The sequence below is a fragment of the Artemia franciscana genome, chromosome 11, assembly GCF_032884065.1.
Source record: "Artemia franciscana chromosome 11, ASM3288406v1, whole genome shotgun sequence".
Classification (NCBI taxonomy): domain Eukaryota; kingdom Metazoa; phylum Arthropoda; class Branchiopoda; order Anostraca; family Artemiidae; genus Artemia; species Artemia franciscana.
The window spans coordinates 29,428,208-29,449,355 of record NC_088873.1 but is presented as its reverse complement, the minus strand read 5'-3'; the positions used below and the strand labels follow the sequence as shown (position 1 = coordinate 29,449,355).

At 37.1% G+C, this 21,148-nt stretch overlaps 1 protein-coding gene across 3 annotated transcripts in view; it reads left to right on the top strand.

The window, feature by feature from the left end:
* The window catches only part of LOC136033060 (membralin-like), a 226,060-nt gene that overhangs the window by 71,342 nt on the left and 133,570 nt on the right, over window positions 1–21,148 (top strand). For all 3 annotated transcript variants that reach the window (XM_065713652.1, XM_065713651.1, XM_065713653.1), the window contains exons 6-7: window positions 12,645–12,735; window positions 19,144–19,201. In XM_065713652.1, the coding sequence (XP_065569724.1) occupies window positions 12,645–12,735; window positions 19,144–19,201 (149 nt within the window). The remainder of the gene's footprint in view (window positions 1–12,644; window positions 12,736–19,143; window positions 19,202–21,148) is intronic.

Below are 21,148 nucleotides of genomic sequence, written 5' to 3'. Positions count from 1 at the left end.
ACTTTATCGTAAAGAGCGGGGCGTTGAGAAAGAAAAGCCCCTTTCATATACGGAGTAATTTCTGTTCGTTTTAAGTTTTAATGTCGCTCCTTACTTTCATTTAAAAAACTTTTTTTTTTATTTAATAGCATAAAGAGCGAGGAATTTCTGAACGTTTCTGAATCAATGCATGTTTTAATTTTGGCTCTCCGCAGAGGAATAATTAAAACGAAATTTGTATATTTATTTTTTTTGGCTAAATGGCTTTCTCATAATTTTGACCGAATGATTTTGAGAAAAAAGAGCGGGGGAGGAAGCCTAGTTGCCCTCCGATTTTCGGTTAGTTAAAAAGGCAACTAGAACTTTTAATTTTTTACGAATCTTTTTATAAGTAAAAGATATACGTAACTTATAAATTAGCTTACGTAAAGAACTTTTGTATTCTCATGTTTTTATTACATATATGAGGGGGTTTGCCCCCTCGTCAGTACCTCGCTCTTTACACTAAAGCTTAAATTTTGTCCCAATTCATTAAGAATGACCCCTGAATCACAAAAGCCGCAGAATAAATAGTTGAAATTACTAAAAATACTTTAGCGTAAAGAGCGAGGTATTAGAAGGAGGTGAGCCCCTCATATGGGTAATAATTTCTGTTCATTTTAAGTTTTAATGCTGCTGCTTACTTCCAGCTGAAAAAAAACTTTTTCATATTTGTTTTTTCATTGTTTTTTTTTAAGTAATGCTAGTAAATCCTGCGCTCCCTTCATAAAAATTTTCTTCCCCCATGACAAATTCCTCGATGGAAAGTTCCCCCAGCATATCCCCCTCTTCTCAACCCCTGCCTCCAACCAAAAAATCCTCCTGAAAACGCCTGTACACTTCCCAATAACCATTACTATATGTAAGCACTGGTCAAAGTTTTGAACTTGTAACCCCTTCCACGGGGACTGTGAGGGAGTAAGTCGTCCCCAAAGACATAGTTATAAGGTTGTTCGACTACGCTGAATAAAATGGCTATCTCAGAATTTTGATCCGTTGACTTTGGGGAAATAATTAGCGTGGGAGGGGGCCTAGGTGCCCTTCAATTTTTTTGGTCACTTAAAAAGGGCACTAGAACTTTTCATTTCCGTTAGAATGAGCTCTCTCGCAACATTCTAGGACAACTGGGTCGATACGATCACCCCTGGAAAAAAAACAAATAAACACGCATCCGTGATCTGCCTTCTGGCAAAAAATACAAAAATTCCACATTTTTGTAGATAGGAGCTTGAAACTTCTACAGGAGGGTTCTCTGATACGCTGAATCTGGTGGTGTGATTTTCGTTATGATTCTATGATTTTTAGGGTGTGTTTCCCCCTATTTTCTAAAATAAAGCAAATTTTCTCAGGCTCGTAACTTTTGATGGGTAAGACTAAACTTGATGAAATATATATATTTAAAATCAGCATTAAAATGCGATTCTTTTGATGTAGCTATTGGTACCAAAATTCCATTTTTTAGAGTTTTGGTTACTATTGAGCCGGGTCGCTCCTTACTACAGTTCGTTACCACGAACTGTTTGATAGTATTTTTAGTAATTTCAACTATTTATTCTACGGCCTTTCGGATTCAGGGGTCATTCTTAAAGAATTGGGACAAAACTTACGATTTAGTGTAAAGAGCAAGGTATTAACGAGGGTACAAACCCCCTCATATACATAATACAAATTTAAGAATATAAAGTTTGTTACGTAAGCTAATTCCCAAGTTACGTATATTTTTTACTAATAAAAACATTCGTTAAAAATTAAAATTTATAGTTGCCTTTTTATGTAACCGAAAAATTGCAGGGCAACTAGGCTTTCCCCACCCCTTATTTCTCAAAACCATCTGATCAAAACTAAGAGAAAGCCATTTAGCCAAAAAAGGAATTAATATGCAAATTTAATTTTAATAATTTATGTGTGGAGAGCCAAAATCAGACATGCATTAATTCAAAAACGTTCATAAATTACATAAAAAAACTAGTTTTTTTAACTGAAAGTAAGGAGCGACATTAAAACTTAAAACTAACAGAAATTACTCCGTATATGAAATGGGTTGTCCCTTCCGCAATCCCTCGCTCTTTACGCTAAAGTTTGACTCTGCCACAATTCTGCTTTTTAAAACAATTAAAAACTTTAGCGTAAAGAGCAAGGGATTGCGGAGGGGACAACCCATTTCATATACAGAGTAATTTCTGTTCGTTTTAAGTTTTAATGTCGCTCCTTACTTTCAGTTAAAAAAAAAACTAGTTTTTTTATGTAATCCTCAAAGCAACCAACTGCATCCTCCACAATTTCTTATTATTACCTTAACTATCGGGTTCCTCCCTCCCTCCCCAGAAGCGCAATCACCTCACCCATTTAACTATAAAATAATAAAAATAATCTTAAATACTATACTTTTTTTTTAATCCTATTTAACTTCTAATTATTTGCGCTTTCATTCAATATATATTAGAATTATTTTTGAAGGACCCAAATGAGCTCTTAAATCTCAGCTCTTGCGGAATAGCGCAAGTTACATCCGAGGAAAAATTCGATGGCACCGTTAGTGTTTTTCTCAGCAGAATATAATAAAGCAGATCGGAGATTTTGATCGTATTGTTCAGATGTCAACCTAAAAAGATTGCGGAAAGGAGATAGAAAGGACCCAGAGAAGAACCTAAACATATAAACTGACCATGGCAGACCATCGATTGAACCAAGGGAGAGACAGTCATCTATACTTTTAATTATTTTCAGTGCATGCCTATGGATTGAACATAGTCTCTTCAGTTGTGATTTGAACTTTGACTGCCAAATTTTCGCCAAATATTGGAGATGATGCTTCAGAAGTCCGTTGTAAATTAGATGAACTCTTTTTTGTGGAAATTTTTTTCTTTAGTTTCCTAATAACGCTGAGATTGCGGAACCAGAGAAGAACCTCAAAATATAAACTGAGCATCACAGACCATCGAGTAAACCAAGGGAGAGACAGTCATCTATGCTTTTAAATATTTTCAGTGCACACCTATGGATTGAACACAGTCTCTTTAGTTGTGATTTGAACGTTGACTGCCAAATTGTCGCACAGTATTGGAGATGAGGCTTCAGGAGTCCGTTGTAAAGTAGACGAAGGGTTTTTTGTGGAAATGTGTACTTCAGTTTCCTAATAACGCTGAGATTGTGGAAAAGCTTCAGTTCCACGGCCTGTATGTGGTGTAAACAGGATCATTCAGAAGTACATCTAGACACCTGACAAAACTTCTTTCTGGTCGCCTAATCGCTCCCCGAGAAGTCGTAATTCCAGTTATTTCTGGATGATGAGTTCCAATCCTCGAAGAGAAGAGAACAGATGATTTGTCAACATTAATTACAAGTCGATTTACATCCATCCATATATAAGTTTCCTCCAAGATGACTTGTAGTTTACTCTGGAGTGCTGACATGGCAGTATCAAAGGAGGCATTGTAGTGTCATCGGCGAATGCCACTAGTTCATTAGAGTCACTATCACAATTAAAAGTTTCTTCACCAGACCATAGTTTGCAGCACCTTGAAGTCTTGAATTTTGTTTAGGACACGACTAGGTTATCCACGTAAAGTAGAAATAACAGTGGATTTTGAATCGATCCCTGCAGCATACCGAAGTTAACCACGATATCGTTCGGGGTTTTCTCCTATGGAAGTGCGCTGATTGCTAAGGTAGGACTGAAACCATTCCATTGCCTTTTCTCTAGCTCTGATGTAATTTGATTTAATCACTAGAATTTAATGATCCATACTGTAAAACGTTTTTAACGTCAAGCTAGATAGCAGCTGGCACAAGTTCCAGGTCAAGTGCTTTGTTCACGTATAAACTCAGTGACGTCAGCGCATCTTCTTTTGAATCTGCTGGTCTGAATCCGAATTGTCTTTGGCTTAGGAATCCCTTCACTTCGAGAAACGAGTAAAGTTGTTTCTTCATAGGCTTTCCAAAGACTTTGGAAAACACTGAGAGAATTAAGATGGGTCGAAAGTTGGACGGGTTATCTTGAGGGCCCCCTTCATGGAAAGGGGGTTCGTGCTTTCTTCAGGAGGGATGGAAATACCCCCGTTCAAAGAGATTTATCAAGTCTGTTAACGATTCCAACTACAGAATTTACAGAATAGACTGCCATTGACCTGACACACGCTGGACCCGGGGAATCCTTATAGAATTTGGCTTGAGTTGTTGCTGGTTTGTCAAGTGTGTTAACGGTTCCAACACGAACGGAAACACTGCTTTCAACACTTTTGTGTGAATGCTGTTTAAACCAGATACAGATATACCTTTTAAAGTTTTGATAATCATTGACACCTCTATGGAAGTTACAGGATACTGCCATTGACTTGACACACGTTGGACCCGGGGAATCCTTATAGAATTTGGCTTGAGTTGTTGCTGGTTTGTCAAGTGTGTTAACGGTTCCAACACGAACGGAAACACTGCTTTCAACACTTTTATGTGAATGTTGTTTAAACCAGATGCAGATATACCTTTTAAAGTTTTTATAATCATTGAGACCTCCAGGGAAGTTATAGGATAGACTACCATTGACTTTGACACACGTTAGACCCGGGGAATCTTTATAGAATTTGGCTTGAGTTGTTGCTGTTTTTTTTTGTGTGTGTGTGTGTGTGTGTGTTTTGTCTCCAATGCTGCTGAAGAAGGTACAAAGTGCTTTTGCAACTTCAGGTGGTTCAATCAGGGTCCTCCCATCAACAGTAATTTTAGTTGGTAGTTTAGGTTTCTGGTCGTTGGGTCGCAGCACTATATTGATTGTTTTTCGTTCAGACTTTCCTTCTGTCTTTACCACTTTCATCTTGTTTTTTTTCTATTATTAAAGTATTCTCTTTTGGCTTTTTTAAAACTGACTATAGGCACTTCTTGTAAGATTCATAGATTTCCAGGCCAGTTATGCTGGGTACGTTACTGTATGGGGTCCATACATTCTGCTTGTTATTGATACATCTCAGTAAATTTTCAGTAACCTACGGATTTATTCGTGCATTTTTTCTTCCACGCTTAGCTGTTTTTTTTTTTTTGAATCATGTGCTTTGTAGTGAATTGTAAATATATTTGGAATTTCTCGTAACCATTGTTTGCATCTTTTGCTCCCATAATACTATCCCATTTCGTTTTCTCCTGTTCATCATTTGGTCACCTTAGATTTTCTTCAGACAGGTTGATAATCGGCGCATTGTCTCTAATTTTCGAAAATGACCTTGCTGCCTTTGATGTCTAGAAAACACTGCATAGGAGAGGGGGGGGGGATAATCTGACATATCACTAACCATGACTGAAGTTGAGAATGAAAATAAAGTCAAAAAAATATTGTATATTAAAGATTGGGTGTGTTGAGTAACTACTCTTGTTGGGATAGTAATTGACGTATAGATAGTAATCCAGACATGAGCCTGTGTTGATCTTTGGCTTTATTAGTAAGAGGTTGGCCCAGGTTGATATTGAAGTCGCCCATAATGGTCACATCGTGGGCATGTTTTTCCGATAATATGATCATATAAAGGAAGAAACAGAGCCTGATGGGGATCGGTAAATTTCTCCAATGATTATCTTTCTTTGTGAAGGGAGAGACGCTTCGATAAAAAAAGGATTCAAAAACACCTATGTTCCTAGTCGGTTGGCTATTCACATAAACTGAATATTCGCTATCTGTATAGATTGCCAATCCTCCTTATCTTGTATCTTTTCTCTGCATAAAATTTGAAATGTATCCAGAGATATCTAATATGATATCGCTCTAACTGGTCAGGAACGTTTTGCATAGTCCAATAATATCAGGCTGAATTGGCCAGCACATGGTCATTATATCTGTCAGTGTTGAATATAATCCTTGACAGTTAAGCTGAATTACATTGAGCTGAGATGGGGAGCATCTCTGGGTCATACTAATTATTTCGGTGTATTTACTTCGAGGAAACTTACTGTTACTAAACAAAGAATAATCTGTTTCATTACTTATTACACGGTCAAAGACTTCTCCCAGATCCAGAAAATAACTTATAATTGTTGAAACCTATTTTGGGCTTTCCGCAGAGTATTTTACCCCGGAGACAAAGAGAAGGAACTCAAAATTTAGCTAAATCTTGTAGAGGAGTGCAGGGGTTACTCGAAGCGAAGTGAAAAGCCGCGAGAAATGTGTATACCCGAAGGAACCTTTAGTAGGAAATTAGAGGAAACAAACATGAATATCTACAAAACACAATAAAATAGGACAATGAAACATATTTGGGAAACGCAACACTCAATCAGACAGGCGTAAACAATATATTGACCAATAACATTCATACCCATTTCCGCTGTTTTAGCCGTAAAATCAATCTTATATTAATCATACTTTCACTCCTTAATTTAATTTTACTTTATCGACCATAACACAAGAAAATCTACAAAAAAAAGAAGAAGAAGGAAAACAAAAAATCGTTTCATGAACACACTTCATTAAGAATCAGAGTCAGTGTCAGCAAATTGTGCCGTCGTTGATAGTTTAAGCGGATAAAAGCAGTCGTCCGAAAATTCGGTCCACTGCGACTTCCAATGATTTTTAAACATCTAACCATGATCTTACTCCTCGTCGGACCACACGCGTCTCGCAGCCTTTTCAGCTGGTGATTTCGAAGTTTTAAATTTGTAGTCGATCGCTAGCAGTTCCTTTCTTTTCCTACCGAGCTCATCTGGTAAGTCTATTGACACACTTAAACCCGTCTCTTTTAGCCTTCCATACTCTACTGGGTGATCCGTCTTATCAAGACTAACAAAGATCGGCTTAGCGACATTTTGTTTTTGCGTAGTTCGTCGCAATGTCGGGCTCGCTCCTGACTGCGAGGGAGCTGTTTTCTTAGAAATACGATACATGGTTCCCATACGCAACTCATCGGCATCTGTAATTATGAATTTAGACAGGAGGAAACTCTCAAAGTATTTCAGAGGTTTTCACTTCCTTTCGTAGCCTCAATACTGTGTATCAGAATATTATTTCGTCTGGAATACATTGCCGACCGTTGAGCAGTGGTCTTAGCATGAATGAGCTCAGTTTGCAATAGTTTATTTTCAGCTCTCAATACTGTTATGTGTCTGTCTGGAATTTTGAAATTAACGGCTGCAGCTTGTTCATACAGCGGTCGAAATGTTCTTTTGTCACTGACATATCGATAGCAATTAATACCGCTTTGGCTTTTCAGGAAAGCTAAAAAGTCATAAAATAAAACTTACGCAAGGGCCCCTTTTCATAATAAAATGAGGGCCCGCTTTTTTCAAATGCTCCTTGTCCAATAAAAAAAAAATACAGCTTTCCTTAAGCCTTTTAATATAGCTAATCCTTATAGTTTAATATAGCGTCTCTATTTAACTTTGACACGGGGCGTGGCTAATATACATTCATTTCACTCGGCAAGACAAACCTCTCTGCATGAGTGCTCACAGGTACGTGTCGGATTTGTATTATTTATTAATTTAAACAAGCATCTTTGTATGGAAGGAGTTGTTTCGATCGGAAACTGAATGTTCTAGTGCCCTTTTTAAGAGTAAGAAGTGATTTTAGGGCTACCAGCCCCCTTCCCATGCCCCTTTTACTGGCCCCCGTCAAAGACGTCTTATCAAATTTACGTGATTGCTATTTTGTTCAGTATAGTTGAAAGGTCCAATAACTATGCCTTTGGGGTGGCATGACTATACAATCTCTGGGCCAAGGGCTTAAGAAAAAAGAGGGCAGGTTTGATTGTTGTCTCCAAAAAGGCAAATGGTATTAAAGTGAAACTTTCAGTGGAAATGTGGAGGGGAGCGTTTAACTAAGACAAATCACACTCTAATCACGCAGGTTGTCAAAAAGACGTATCAGCAATATCTCAGGGATGGCATAGGATATTTAAGTGAAACTTTCAGGGCATGATGAGGGGATGTTCAACTGACCAAAGGGTAATTTTCGCATGCAACTGATACTACTACTATTACTGTTACCGCTATTATTGCTACTACTACCGCTACTACTACTACTACTACTACTGTTATTACTACTACTACTAGTACAATTACTACTACTAATGCTGCTACTAATTCTATCGCTGCTGCTTCTACAAAACGGAAGACATTAACGTGAATACCATCAAACGTAAAGACATCAAATGCTGCTATGTATGAAAAAAAAAATATGAATAATCAACGCAAACTTATAATGCACAGAAATTACCACAAACAAAATTAGGGACACTACCCCAATAAGCTGTCTAGAGGCTAGAGCGTATTTTGCACTTTAATGAAAAGCAAAATATATTTTAAATATTTTTCCTTTTGCAGTTAGTGTGTTGAAAAAGTTGTATTGCTGAGACTTAGACAGCCGGTTATTAATGTAAATCCAGCTATGAGAATCAACCTCTAAGTTGTAGTCTCTCGAAATTAGTTGATTGAAATCGACTGTAAAATCAGTATACAGATGTATTATAATACCAATTTATTAGGACAGGTATGTAAATTTTCCATTAAAACTTGAGAGTAATAAATAAATACACACTGAAAAAAATATGGTGGTTATTGTTCACAGTTGCTATGAAAAAAGTTCAATGTTTTAAATTGCCTTTACCTACTATTCAAATATATCTGTGAATACGATAATTGTAAATTAGTCTTTAACATATTGAAAACAACTATGTTGATTGTTCCAAACAGCCTATATGCCATCTGCTGCGAATTCGATGGATACCTACTACCTAACCTGGTGGTTCACAGCCGAATTTGGGTCATGGCCCACCTAGGCATTTCTAAAATCCTGACGCCTCATTCGTGATGTTTAAATTTTGTTATTGAAAATTTTACGAGTATTTAAGCTCCCAGAAGCGAGCTTAAAAGGCCATTAACTTAGTATCTTTTTCCTGTCGTCCATTTATTAGTCGTACTAATAAAAGTTTTTCTTTATACAACACATTTTACACTGTGCATGATGTCATCGTAATGATATCATTCAATTTTTTTCGGCTCTATAAATGCATATGAATTTGGCGTCACGCTCATAAATTTATCTTTTCAAAGTAAAGGTTTTAGAGGAAAGTCAGCCCAAGGGTGCAATTCCTGTACATGACCCAAAATATTACCATGTCCCACTGGTGGTGGCTGTACCTCATTTGGGAATCACTAACCTAACCAAAGTAGGTAGGTGTTAGCAGTAGCGTCACTCAACTATTAGTCCAGGACTTTTAGCTCAAAAAAGGGTCGAACCCGGACAAAATTGCAATATAAACGAAAATGGTACCAAAATGATCAGAAAAAAATTCTGTACAACATACTAAAAGTCCCCATAAATCCGAGTGGGGCGAGTACCCGAAAAACAGGGGAAAAGGGGGAAATGCGGGGGAAAATGGGAAAAATGCCGAACATGCCCAGAAAATAGTTTAAAGTGAGTTTTCTGGGGTTTTCACATACGCTGATTACGAAATTGACATCTAAAATTCAGTATAGAAAAAGAGTACTACGGAAAACGGAGGAACAGGGGAAAGAGGGGAGAAAAGAGAAGAATACAGGGTAGGGGTAGAAAGCGGTTTGGAAGATATTTTCTGGGGTATTCCTATCTGATGATTATGAAATTGAGATATAAAATGATATACAAAAATCGATTAACATAAAACGGGGAAATGGGGGGGGAGGGAGGGAGGGGAAAAAGGAAAATATACAGGGTAGGGGTAGAAAGCATGTGGAAATGTGTTTTCTTGGGTTTTTCTATCTGCTGATTATAAAATTGACATCTAAAACAAAGTTCGAGAACAAATACAGGAGATCTATAGAGGTTCGGCTACCCCATAGTTTCGGAAAAGGCAGAAAAAAATTCGAGAAAGAAATACGGAAAAATACTGAAATTACATTATTCCGTATTCCTCGCCGTTATCGACAAGCGCGTGGGTTCGTCAACATAATCCTGTTCTAATTCGACATCCAGTAAGAGAAGCAAGGTAGACTAGTCACCGCGGAGTTCCAGTGCCGACGACAAAACCTATCCTGACGGAATGACATCTAGCGGATCCAATAGTCCCCAGTCTGCGTGGATGCTTACACATGTGACATGGTAGCAGGATAAATCAAGGTACGACGAGATTTTTTTTAAGTCAAGCATAATTTTGCGACTCGATTCACCACCTGCCAGTGTCAGATCGTGTCACTGTAGTTGACGGAGGTTGGCTGCTTCAGCAAGTACCTTGGAAGATTGGTGATACTTATGATTCAATCTGTGACAGCTATGTTAGTTTCGTTACTCGACGCTGTACCTCCCCTACTGTTGTCTTCGATGGATACAGCGCTCGTCCAACCACGAAAGATGCTACGCACAACCGACGGTGTAAGGGAAGCCAGCATCAATTGATCGATTTCAGTTTAGGGATGAAGCTCCAGAAAAAGAAGGAAGAGTTTTTGAGCAACTCTCAGAACAAACAGCGAATTATAAGCTACATCGGGGAAAAACTCAGAGCCAAAGGATTTGAAGTCGTCCATGCGAAGGACGATGCTGACTATCCAATCGTGAAGACTGCCGTAACGAAAGCAGAAAACTCTGAAACAATAGTTCTCGGCAACGACACTGACCTTCTGATTCTACTCTTGTATCACCTCCCGCCTAATGCAAAAACACTTTACTTCGAATCGTCAACGAACGCAAAAGAAGCGATAACACGGTTCTGGTGCCTCAACGAAGTGCAAAAAAAAATGGGAGAAGTATCCAGGCTGCTTCTGGTAGGGCACGCACTCTTGGGATGTGACACGACCTCACGAGTTTTCAGACTTGGAAAGCAAGCTGTGCTACCTCTTTTGAAGAAGAGCGAAGTGTTCAGAAAAAAATGCAAAGTGTTTCTGGATGAATCATCGTCCAAAATGAAATTGTGAAAGCGGGTGAATATCTTCTCCTCAGCTTGTATAAAGCACGACCAAACGAAGATCTCACTAAGCTGCGACATCGAATTTTCTTGGAAAAAGTTTCTTCGTCTAATACTACGGCGTTTGTTAAGCCTGAAAGGCTTCCGCCAACCGAAGCTGCAGCTTCATTCCACTCCCAGCGAGTGCGCCTCCAGGTATCCCGTTGGAAAGGGGAACCAGCTGACCTCGACCCAGCTGACTGGGGTTGGGTCCTCAGAGACCATAAATACTCACCTGTGATGACCCATTTGTTGCCCGCACCTCAGACTCTTTTGAGTGTCGTGAGATGCAACTGTAAGACAGGCTGCGAGAACTCGCGATGCAGCTGCAAGAAAAATGGATTAGCGTGTACGTTCGCGTGCGGAGAATGTCAGGGTATCAACTGTTTGAACAGGGACAACGAGATTGTCGAAGACGAGGAGCTCGACTAGTGATATCAATGCTGTGTTTTTCAAGTCAACTATACTGCCTTCGAAAGTGCAAATTTTACATATAATAGCCATTTTATATATAACTGCCAAGCGGTTGTTTTCTTTATGTTTAGTAATTCAAATGGTTGTAAGAAATGTCTGTGATTCAAGAAAGTACAAGTTTGATACTTAAGCGAGTTATTTTGTCCATAGGCCTACTTATTAGCCATTAGCAGCTGGCTCAGGAGTCAGGCCTCCCTTCCCCTTTTCCGTTGTTTCCTCCAGTTTTGTTCGGTTTTCATGGTTCTCGTTTTCTTTCCTTCATTTTAGGGGTCAGTTTCGTGATCAGCAGATAGAAAAACCCCAGAAAACACATTTCCACATGCTTTCTACCCCTACCCTGTATATTTCCCTTTTCCCCTCCCCCCCATTTCCCCGTTTTATGTTAATCGATTTTTTTATATCATTTTATTTCTCAATTTCGTAATCACCAGATAGGAATACCCCAGAAAATATCTTTCAAACCGCTTTCTACCCCTACCCTGTATTCTTCTCTTTTCTCCCCTCTTTCCCCTGTTCCCCCGTTTTCCGTAGTAGTCTTTTTCTATACTGAATTTTAGATGTCAATTTCGTAATCAGCGTATGTGAAAACCCCAAAAAACTCACTTTAAACTATTTTCTGGGCATGTTCGGCATTTTTCCCATTTTCCCCCGCATTTCCCCCTTTTCCCCTGTTTTTCGGGTACTCGCCCCACTCGGATTTATGGGGACTTTTAGTATGTTGTACAGAATTTTTTTCTGATCATTTTGGTACCATTTTCGTTTATATTGCAATTTTGTCCGGGTCAAACCCTAAAAGTCCTGGACTATATTTGTTTATAAATTTTGCAGTTTCCAGTCCTACCAGTCTTCTTACCATTTTGAACCTCTTCTGTGCTATATTTTCCATTTTTATTAGCTGGCAGTGAAGGTTTTATTCAATATTAGGTCTATTATATTTTTAAGATAGTTGCAAATTAACTATAATGTTTGCTAACACTTCTTAGACCTCTTTTCTATCTTCCTCTGTGTATTATTAATGACATTTAAGATTATAATGATTCATTTCCGAGTTCTGCTAAGCATTTCCTTTTAGGATTGGATTTTCTTTAAAATACCGATTTTCTTTCTGTCCCTTGATAGAGTCTAAGATTATATTGTAAGCTCTGAGATTTAAGGTAAATCCATCTTTTATGTAAATAGAATTTCATGCTCTTTTCTGTTTGAGGGGTGAATCGATTCGATTTCAAGTTTAACAACTGAGATTCTTATTTTGTTTTTTAGGAATGCTCTACTGGGAGAAAAATACAGATTTGCATCTCCTGATCCTCTGATTTATCTACTCCTCCATAGCTTCTTGACTATGGGTATTATCGTAAGTATTTGTTTTAATTTCTTGTATAATAGAAAAGTAGTATCATGGCTGCAATGATAGCTGTAACCTAGTAAAGAATGAATCACTTCCCATAATACAAAAAAAATCCTTTATGAAAAAACTGGTAAGTTAAAAAAAAATTACGTTTTGAAATTGATTCAGTAATGGCAAATTTTGTGAATTCGGTAAATCTTAATGTTAAAAATTTATTGCGAAAACAAATTAATGGGAATATCGAAAAATAGCCTGAAAACCGTTGAGCTTGGTGTCATTTTGAACTTGAAACTGTACTATTGTAATCACCATTGTCGAAAACCCCGAACGGGAAAGTTTCAGCCCCCTACCTTGAACAACAAGGAAAATCTATCTATTGGCATGGGTAGCACTGGTGTATCTTCTTTTTTTTCTTTTTTTTTCTTCGCCGCTAGGGGGCACTTGGACAATATGATGACCAGCCTGAGGGCTCATTTGAAAGAAAATTGAACATGCCATGAAAAGTGAAATTCAATTTTTGACCAAAAACTTCACCTTCATATACAAGATGACGAACGATGTCACACATCTTAGGTTACAGCCATTCAATGTCGTCATATTAGAACCTGAGTCATAATATATAAAAGCAATATGATGTGGATTTAGAGTTGGTAATTAGTAAAATACACTTAGAAACATAATGGTGTCAAGAGATCAAACTAATAGGAAGAAAACCCAAAAAAAGTGATAAAGCCAAGCAACCGAAGTATCTATTGCAAGAAAACAGCACTATAACAGAAATAGAGATAATATCCTAGAAAATTTGAAAAACAGATTTTAAAAAGATAAAAAAAGCTACTAAAAGGAACAGTTCTCGAGCACTCATAAGGGTGTTTACTGACATGTCAAGCATAAATGACTGAAAAAAACAACAACACAGATATTGAACAGACCAGGTCTACCAAGAATTACTGTATTCTGTATTCATTACCGAATTAGGCCTACAAGGATTACTGTGGAAAAGTGGCAAATGCAACTTTAGATAATCAAGTATATTAGGATACAGCTTTTGACAAAACTGAATTTTTTGACTCCTCACCAATTACGGTTAGTTTGGTTTGTTCTTTACTAGGTTCCAGGTAAAAAAAAAGCCGAAGCCTTTTTCCGGTCTATGATATATTTTGAATACAGATATATATCTAAGCTGGCAAAGTGAATTAAAGCATAGGCAGCGCTAGCGCTTCCTAAATAAAAAGTGATAAGGCTTCAAATGATTTTTTTTTCTTTTCCTTGAGCGACTTTCTATGCAAGTAATTGTAGAAACTTCGGAGAGGGCTCATTCAATTGGAAATTGGAAGTTCTTGTTTCCTTTTTAGATTCAAAAGTGATTGGAGGGCGACCGGCCCTCTTCCACGCCCCCTTTTCCATCCCTTCCCCAAACACATTCAATCAAAATTTTGAGGTATCGATTTTGTTCCAAAATAGTTACGTCCAGTAACTATGCCTCTAGGAGTAACACTATCCCCGACAGCCCTTGGGCAACGGTTTTAAGCTATGCCAGTTACTTTTTGTTTACACTGGTTATGATTGGGACAAGCGGGCATGTTTGATCATATGGCTCCAAAAAAGCAGAGCGTATTAGGATGAAAATTTCAGGGAATGATGAGGGGGATATTGAATTTAATCAAAACACATTTTGCGAATAAAGGTTGTAAATAGAGCATATCAGCAATATCTCAGAAACGGCTTGTAATATTAAGTTGAAGCTTTCAGGACATCTTGAGGGGGACCTTTAACTAATTGTTTAAATAGGTTAGGAAGTATCAATACCATTGCTTACATTACTTTCTATTAGTTCAAATGACAAACGGCAAAATTTAAAAAGAAAATTTCCTCGATCTAAAACAAAATTTCTTCTACTTCTTTACTTCTAAATACTAAGTTATAGATAAGATACTTGCAATTGGTTAAGAGAATGAAAATTTCGGGGACTAGTTCAACTAATCTGTATAATGTTTTTTTTTTTTATATAGGCACACCTATAATCTTGCTTCATTTCTGTAATTAAACTACAAATCAAACAATCTAAGGTAACTTTTTAGCTTTCTATAAAAGTGAAACATATAAAAGTTTAACGATTTACCAAAACTAAGGCTTTATTTTGCCAGTAATAAACGAATAAACGATTTTTTTTTTTGTAATTTTACGCACTGACTTCCTTAAAACAGAATATTTTTTCTTTTGTCATCGATTTCGAATGAGATTTTCAATCTATAAACCAAAAAAAGCCAAGCAAATTCCGAAGATGTAATTAAGCAGATGGACAAACTTTAGTGTCATCTGTCGAATAATTGTAAAATAATCGTTTTACGTTGAAATATTAACACAGCAGGACTACAAAAAAGAAAAAAAAAATAACATGCAAGAAGTTGCGCGGAGAACATAAATCGTTATTACATTTCAACTTCAGACTCGCCTAAACGCAATGCTAACGATTCTCTTAAAAGTATTAAGACCTCGTCACTACCATTACTTAGCCTAAGCTAATACCCAGCTCCAACCCATTTTGTCAAGTCCTGGTTGCGACCATGTCAAAATCTTGTGCAGATACCTGTTTATCAGAAGAATACATATTCGTGAATTGTCGGATGCTATCCTTCTGCTATAAAACGTTGAAATTGGTAATCTAGTTGTCTTTATTTCATAGGTATGCCAACAGATACGTAAACGTGAATTTATTTTTGAGGTGTCCTAACATTTCAGAGGTGAGGGAAAATTAGAAAAAAAATATAAGAAAATAGACAGATTGGACCGAAAATGCAAGAATTTGTAGGAAAATGGCATAAAAACCTCAAACCCTGCGTAAGTGCCAGCATACCGGATTATCGAAAGGTGATATATCCGCTCTCAAGAAATGGTACGCTGAGTAGGTTATCGAGACTCTGTTAGGTGAGAACGTGAGCAAGAACTTTTTTCAAGGAGGGGCAAGTGGTGGCAATTCACAAAAATGTGTAAGGGGTACAATTGTATTCTTCAAAATCAAGGGAGGGCAAATTCGTCTTATTTGCACTTGGCTAAATAAAATACAAAAAAATGCATTTCTTAATGAAAACACCCCCTTAACAAGACATTATTCAAGCCAAGGAAGGAAGAGCAAATTATGTCTAGACGGGGAAGGGAATTCTCCCACCCCCAGTTGATAATACTAAGAAGGTAAGAGGGTATATTTTCGGCAGATTAGTCTGTCTAAAAAGAATGTCTGAGATGCAATGTAAAAAAATGTCAAAAATTTAAGGAAACTTATTGACATCAACGGATTTCCGAACCCTTTGGGCCTGTCCCATCTCATTGACAGTAACATCAATGGAGCGTTCGAAACAAACCTTCAATTTTTCTTTTTTTTGTGTTTTCTTTAGTCTTTTCTGTCCTTTTAATTCATCCTTCTCTCCTATCAGTTGTATTAACATCGTTAAATTCCAAAACTAGTTGTCGAATTAGTTGAACTAATCCCCGAGGGCACCTATACCCTCCTATGTCCGCTTTTTCCCAATACATCTGATCAAAATTTTTAGATAGCCATTTTGTTCTAGATAGTCCAAAGATCGTATAACAATGCCTTAGGAGTTGGCACAATCTCCAGAGCCAGGTGCAAGGGTTGTAAGTTATGCCTCAGGGGCATATCAGGTCTTTATGGAACTGATGGTCGCATAAACTTTAGAGGAAGCTTATTTGATTGAAATTTGAAAGTTTTGTGTCCTTTTTAAGAAAAAGAAAGTGATCAGAGGTTAACAAGCTTTTCCCACCACCTCTTTTCCCCAAATGTATCGGATTGAAATTTTGAGATAGCCATCTTGTTTCAAATAGTCGAAAGATCTGATAACAAAAACTGCGGTGTCGACAAAACCCCCCAGAGCCCGGGGGCAAATGTTGCAAGCTAAGTTCTTGGGGCATCTAAGGTTTTTATGGAAGGGGTGGTCATACATTCTTCGGAGGAGGCTCTTTTGATTAGAAAAACACACGCCCTTTTTTCCCAAGTAAATACAGTAACACAACCCCGCAAAGCCCGGGTTCAAGGGTTGTAAGTTATATCCCAGGGTTGTATAAGGCTTTGTGGGAAGGAATGGTCGTAAAAACTTTGGAGGAGGTTCATTTCACTGTTAATTGAAAGTTCTAATGCCCCATTGTAAAAGCAATAAATTATCAGAGGGGAGTTGTGCTCCCCTGCCCTCTTTTCTCCAAATGCACCCAATCGAAATCTTGAGATAGCCATTAAACTCAAGATTGTCAAAAGATTATGTAACGATGCCTTCAGGGTCGATACGACCCCCAGAGCCTTGGGTTGAGTGTTTTAAGTTATGTCCTGGGGGCATATAAGAATTTTTTGGAAAGTTGGTCGTATAAACTATGAAGAAGCCTCATTTGATTTGAAATTGGAAGTTCTATTTCCCTTTAGAGAGTCAAAAGTGACCAGAGGGCAAATAACTCTCCTCACGCCCTCTTTCCTCAACTGTATTAGATCTAACTTTAGAGATAGCCATTTTATTCAAAATAGTCCAAAGATCGTATAACAATGCCTTCGGGGTTTACACAATCCCCAGAGCCCGGGATAAAGTTGGTAAGCTATGGCTCAGGGGCGTATCGGGTTAGTATGGAAGTGGTGGCCGTACAAACTTCGGAGGAAGCCTATGTAATTGAACATTTAAAATTCCAGTTTCTTTTTAAGAATCAAAAGTGTTCGGAGAGCAATAAGCCCCTCTCCACACCCTCTTTTCCCCAAATCTATCGTATCAAAATTTTGAGATAGCTATATTGTTCCAAATAGTCCACATGTTAAATAACTGTAGCTCCGGTTTGAACCCCCCTCCCTTCAAGCCTCAGGGAAAGGGCTATTAATTATGCTAGTTACCTATTGTCAACAGATAAAATTTTTATGGAACGCGTGGTCGTATAAACTTTCGAGGTAGCTCACTTGATTGGAAATCAAAATTTCTTTTTCCCTTTTTAAGAGTCGAAAATGATCAGAGGACAATCAGTCCCTTCCACACCCCCTTTTTCCCAAAGGCATCCAGTCAAAATTTAGAGATAGTCATTTTGCTCAAAATAGTCCGGAAGCCAAATAACCCCACTTCTGGGATTGATCCACCCCTCAGTTCTCGGGGAAAGGGCTATGAGTTGTGCAAGTTTCTTATTGTTACGTAGATACTTTGCTTACTTTGATGCTCGGATTTACTGATTTATTCGGCAAGGGCTGTAATTTATGCAAGTTGCTTATTATTACTTTTATATTTTGTTTACTTCGATGCTTTCTTTACTTTGATACTTCGTTACTTTGATATTGTTACTTTGTTCGATAATCTTACTTTTAATACTTTGACGTTAAAATAAATTGATTTTGCAATGGGGAATTTTGAAAATTTTTGAAGCTTTATCAATCAAAACAAAAAAAAAGAAGAAGTTTTTCAAAAAAAATTAAAGGCCATATTAAGAACTTAAGATCAGCAAAAAAAAAATCTACAAAAATTCACACTCAAAACGACCAGAAATTACTATTAAAGAATAAATGAAACCTAACAAGGACACAACAGGTACCATATAAATGAATAAATAAATCTTAAAACGAGTAGAGCTTAAAACAATAACAAAAAAAAAATAATTAAGGACAAAAAATCGCCCATATAATGTATTAGAAAAAAGCACACGTAAAAGGAAGTAGGCTACAGTTGGAATCATAGAATATTAATTGCTTTTTGGCACTCATGTTTAGAGGACAAAGTACTTCAGGACAAAAAATTAATTTTATTATTTGTTGTGTCATCTAAACCAGTGGTTACCAAGCTGTTTCGGACCATGCCCCACCTAGGCATTTCTAAAATTCCGATCCCCCCTCTCGATATTTAAATTTTGGTATTCCAAGTTTTGCGTGTATTACCTGAAGGAAGCTTAAAAGGCCATTAACTGTTTTTTCGGGTCGTCCTCTGCGCATATTTTATGCTAATGAAAAATATTGTCTGTATTAACACCTTTTATACAAAACATGTTGACATTACCATACTATCACACTTTTTTTTTTGCTTTTTATGTGCAGATGAATGTAACGTCATTCACATGAAAAAAAATTTTCTTCAAAATTAAGGCTCTAAAGTATTGTCAACCAAAGGATGCACGGTCTGCCCATGACCCATTAAATTATTTCTATGTCCCTCCGATTGATCCTACACCATATGTTAATTACTTTTTTTTGTATCATAGGATTTGCGTTTTCATCGTCTACTTGATCGTATGCTGTTACTATTGTTACTATTCTTTTAGCTTCCATAATTAAACTTAGGAGAATTAAAATTAGTTAACTTTTTATCAGTCTACTTGTTTGTCTTTATTATTTAATCTTTTAAGATGGAAAAGTAGCTTTGTCTTTTATCTTTTCTTTTTTTTCAGACCGTTGGATATGTTTTTCTAGGGAGATATATCTACCATTATGTGTTCATGATGATTGGTAATGTTTATTCTTTTTTCTTTTAAACAACAAAAAGAAATCCTGTAGTATATTATTATCAATGGTGCAATAATAACTTTGAAGCTATAACGGAAGTTGGTGGTAAGCCTTTCTTTTGACAGGCTATCGATTTAAAATGTTTCATGACAATGGTCTACAGCATTTGGTAGGGTAGTGGAAACATAATTGCTAGAACTTGACCGAAATACCTTGTATACTTGGATTAATTATAATTTTCAAATAGACACAAAACATATTCATTGGTGTACGTACCGGTGTACGTAGACTCCTTACGTAATACGTACTTACGATAATGTACCCAGTTTGTTAGTTTCAGCCCAGTTTGTTAGTACCAGATCTCAGACCTACAGATTTACTATCTGCTAGAAAGATGTGCAAATATATTCAAAGCAGTTGACTAGAAAGTGTGTTGATTGATAATTAGATATATACATCATCGTAATAAGTTATAAGAATAGAGGTAATAGAGGAAGCATAGAGGTAACCGATAGTAAAATTCTGGTTTGGTAATCTACAACCTCCACGTATGACCTTTTGGATATATCCTTCTACAGACTTCTGCAACTGCCACAAAGTCGTCAAAGCGTGCAGTCATTAGAGGCTAACCCCCACACGAATGCTACTTCATTTTTCTGTATTTAAACCTCTTACTTTTGCATTTTTTTTATGATACACCTGAAAATAATTTCTAATTTTTTTTTTATCAAATATCAGCCTGATATTGGTAGCCCTGTCTCTCACTTTTTGCCTTGTAGGTGATTTAGTAGAACTGCTTAAGAAATGCAGTCTTACTAAGTCCTCACTGTGTTTTCTAGTTATACAGCCCTTCTTTTATGATGTATCTCTTCAGTTGTTCGGATTTCACTAAAGAAATTCCCGGTGGAGGGATAAACTACAATATTTTTCGTTTTCTATCATAATTTCCTGTTAATTAAGCGTTACTGTTTCCCCGCGTGATTCCTAAATGAAGTCCCGTTTCGACCAAACTAATGACGAAACACTTCCTCGCTAGAATTCCGCTTCCCAATCTTCTGCTGGTTCCTTGGATAACGTCGAGTAATTATTGATAACAAATGTGCTCATTATTAGCAAGAAATTTAATCTCAACTGCCAAGCATTAAGGCCTTCGAAAGGCAATTTTTCTGCTTCTGTCAACGTAAAGGAAGTATTTGCTGGATGAATAAGAACCAGGCAAAAAAAAAAAAAATTCGTGCAGAATTTAACAAGAGTTTTCCTATACAACTTCTACACCGCCTTTTGTTATCGTCGGTCTGAAAATTTTTCACAGGTTGCAGGGAAATGAGAGTTTAATGACGGAGAAGGTAACTAGACCAAATTCAGTATACAAAGAGATATGGATTCTCGTGTTCTATACCCAAGAAGGTGGAAGAAGTTTAACATCTCTCAGAAAATAATACTTTAATTGTTGAGCTTCTGGAACTGCAATGAGACTGTGACTAGTTTCTGCTGCAATACATCGTGCACATGCAGACAAATAATCAAAGTCTTGGAACTAGGGCAAAGTGTCATGTAGTTTTGTTGCGAAGAAAATGTGCACCCTAAATAGTGTTTTCATGCCATTTTTTTTCTTTTATGTAACAAAGAGGCTTTGAGCGTAGGTGTACACAGCCCAACCTTGAAGTGTATCAACATATTTCTTTTTGAAACCATTATAATCAAATTTGTCATAATTTTATGATCTTCGGCCCAAAGTTCCCTATTTTGATGCATTTTAGACTATATTTCTTTAATATTCTTAGGGTCTTTAGACATTGGGCAGAGCTACTATATAAAATTACTTAAATGGTCAATAAGGCAGCAATATACCTTGTTCTTGTTTCGAAGGTATTTGGTATTTGGAGCAAGGTTGCTATGAAGGACGAAAGAAAGGAAACTTGTTTTATTTACAGTTTAGAACAGTTTAGA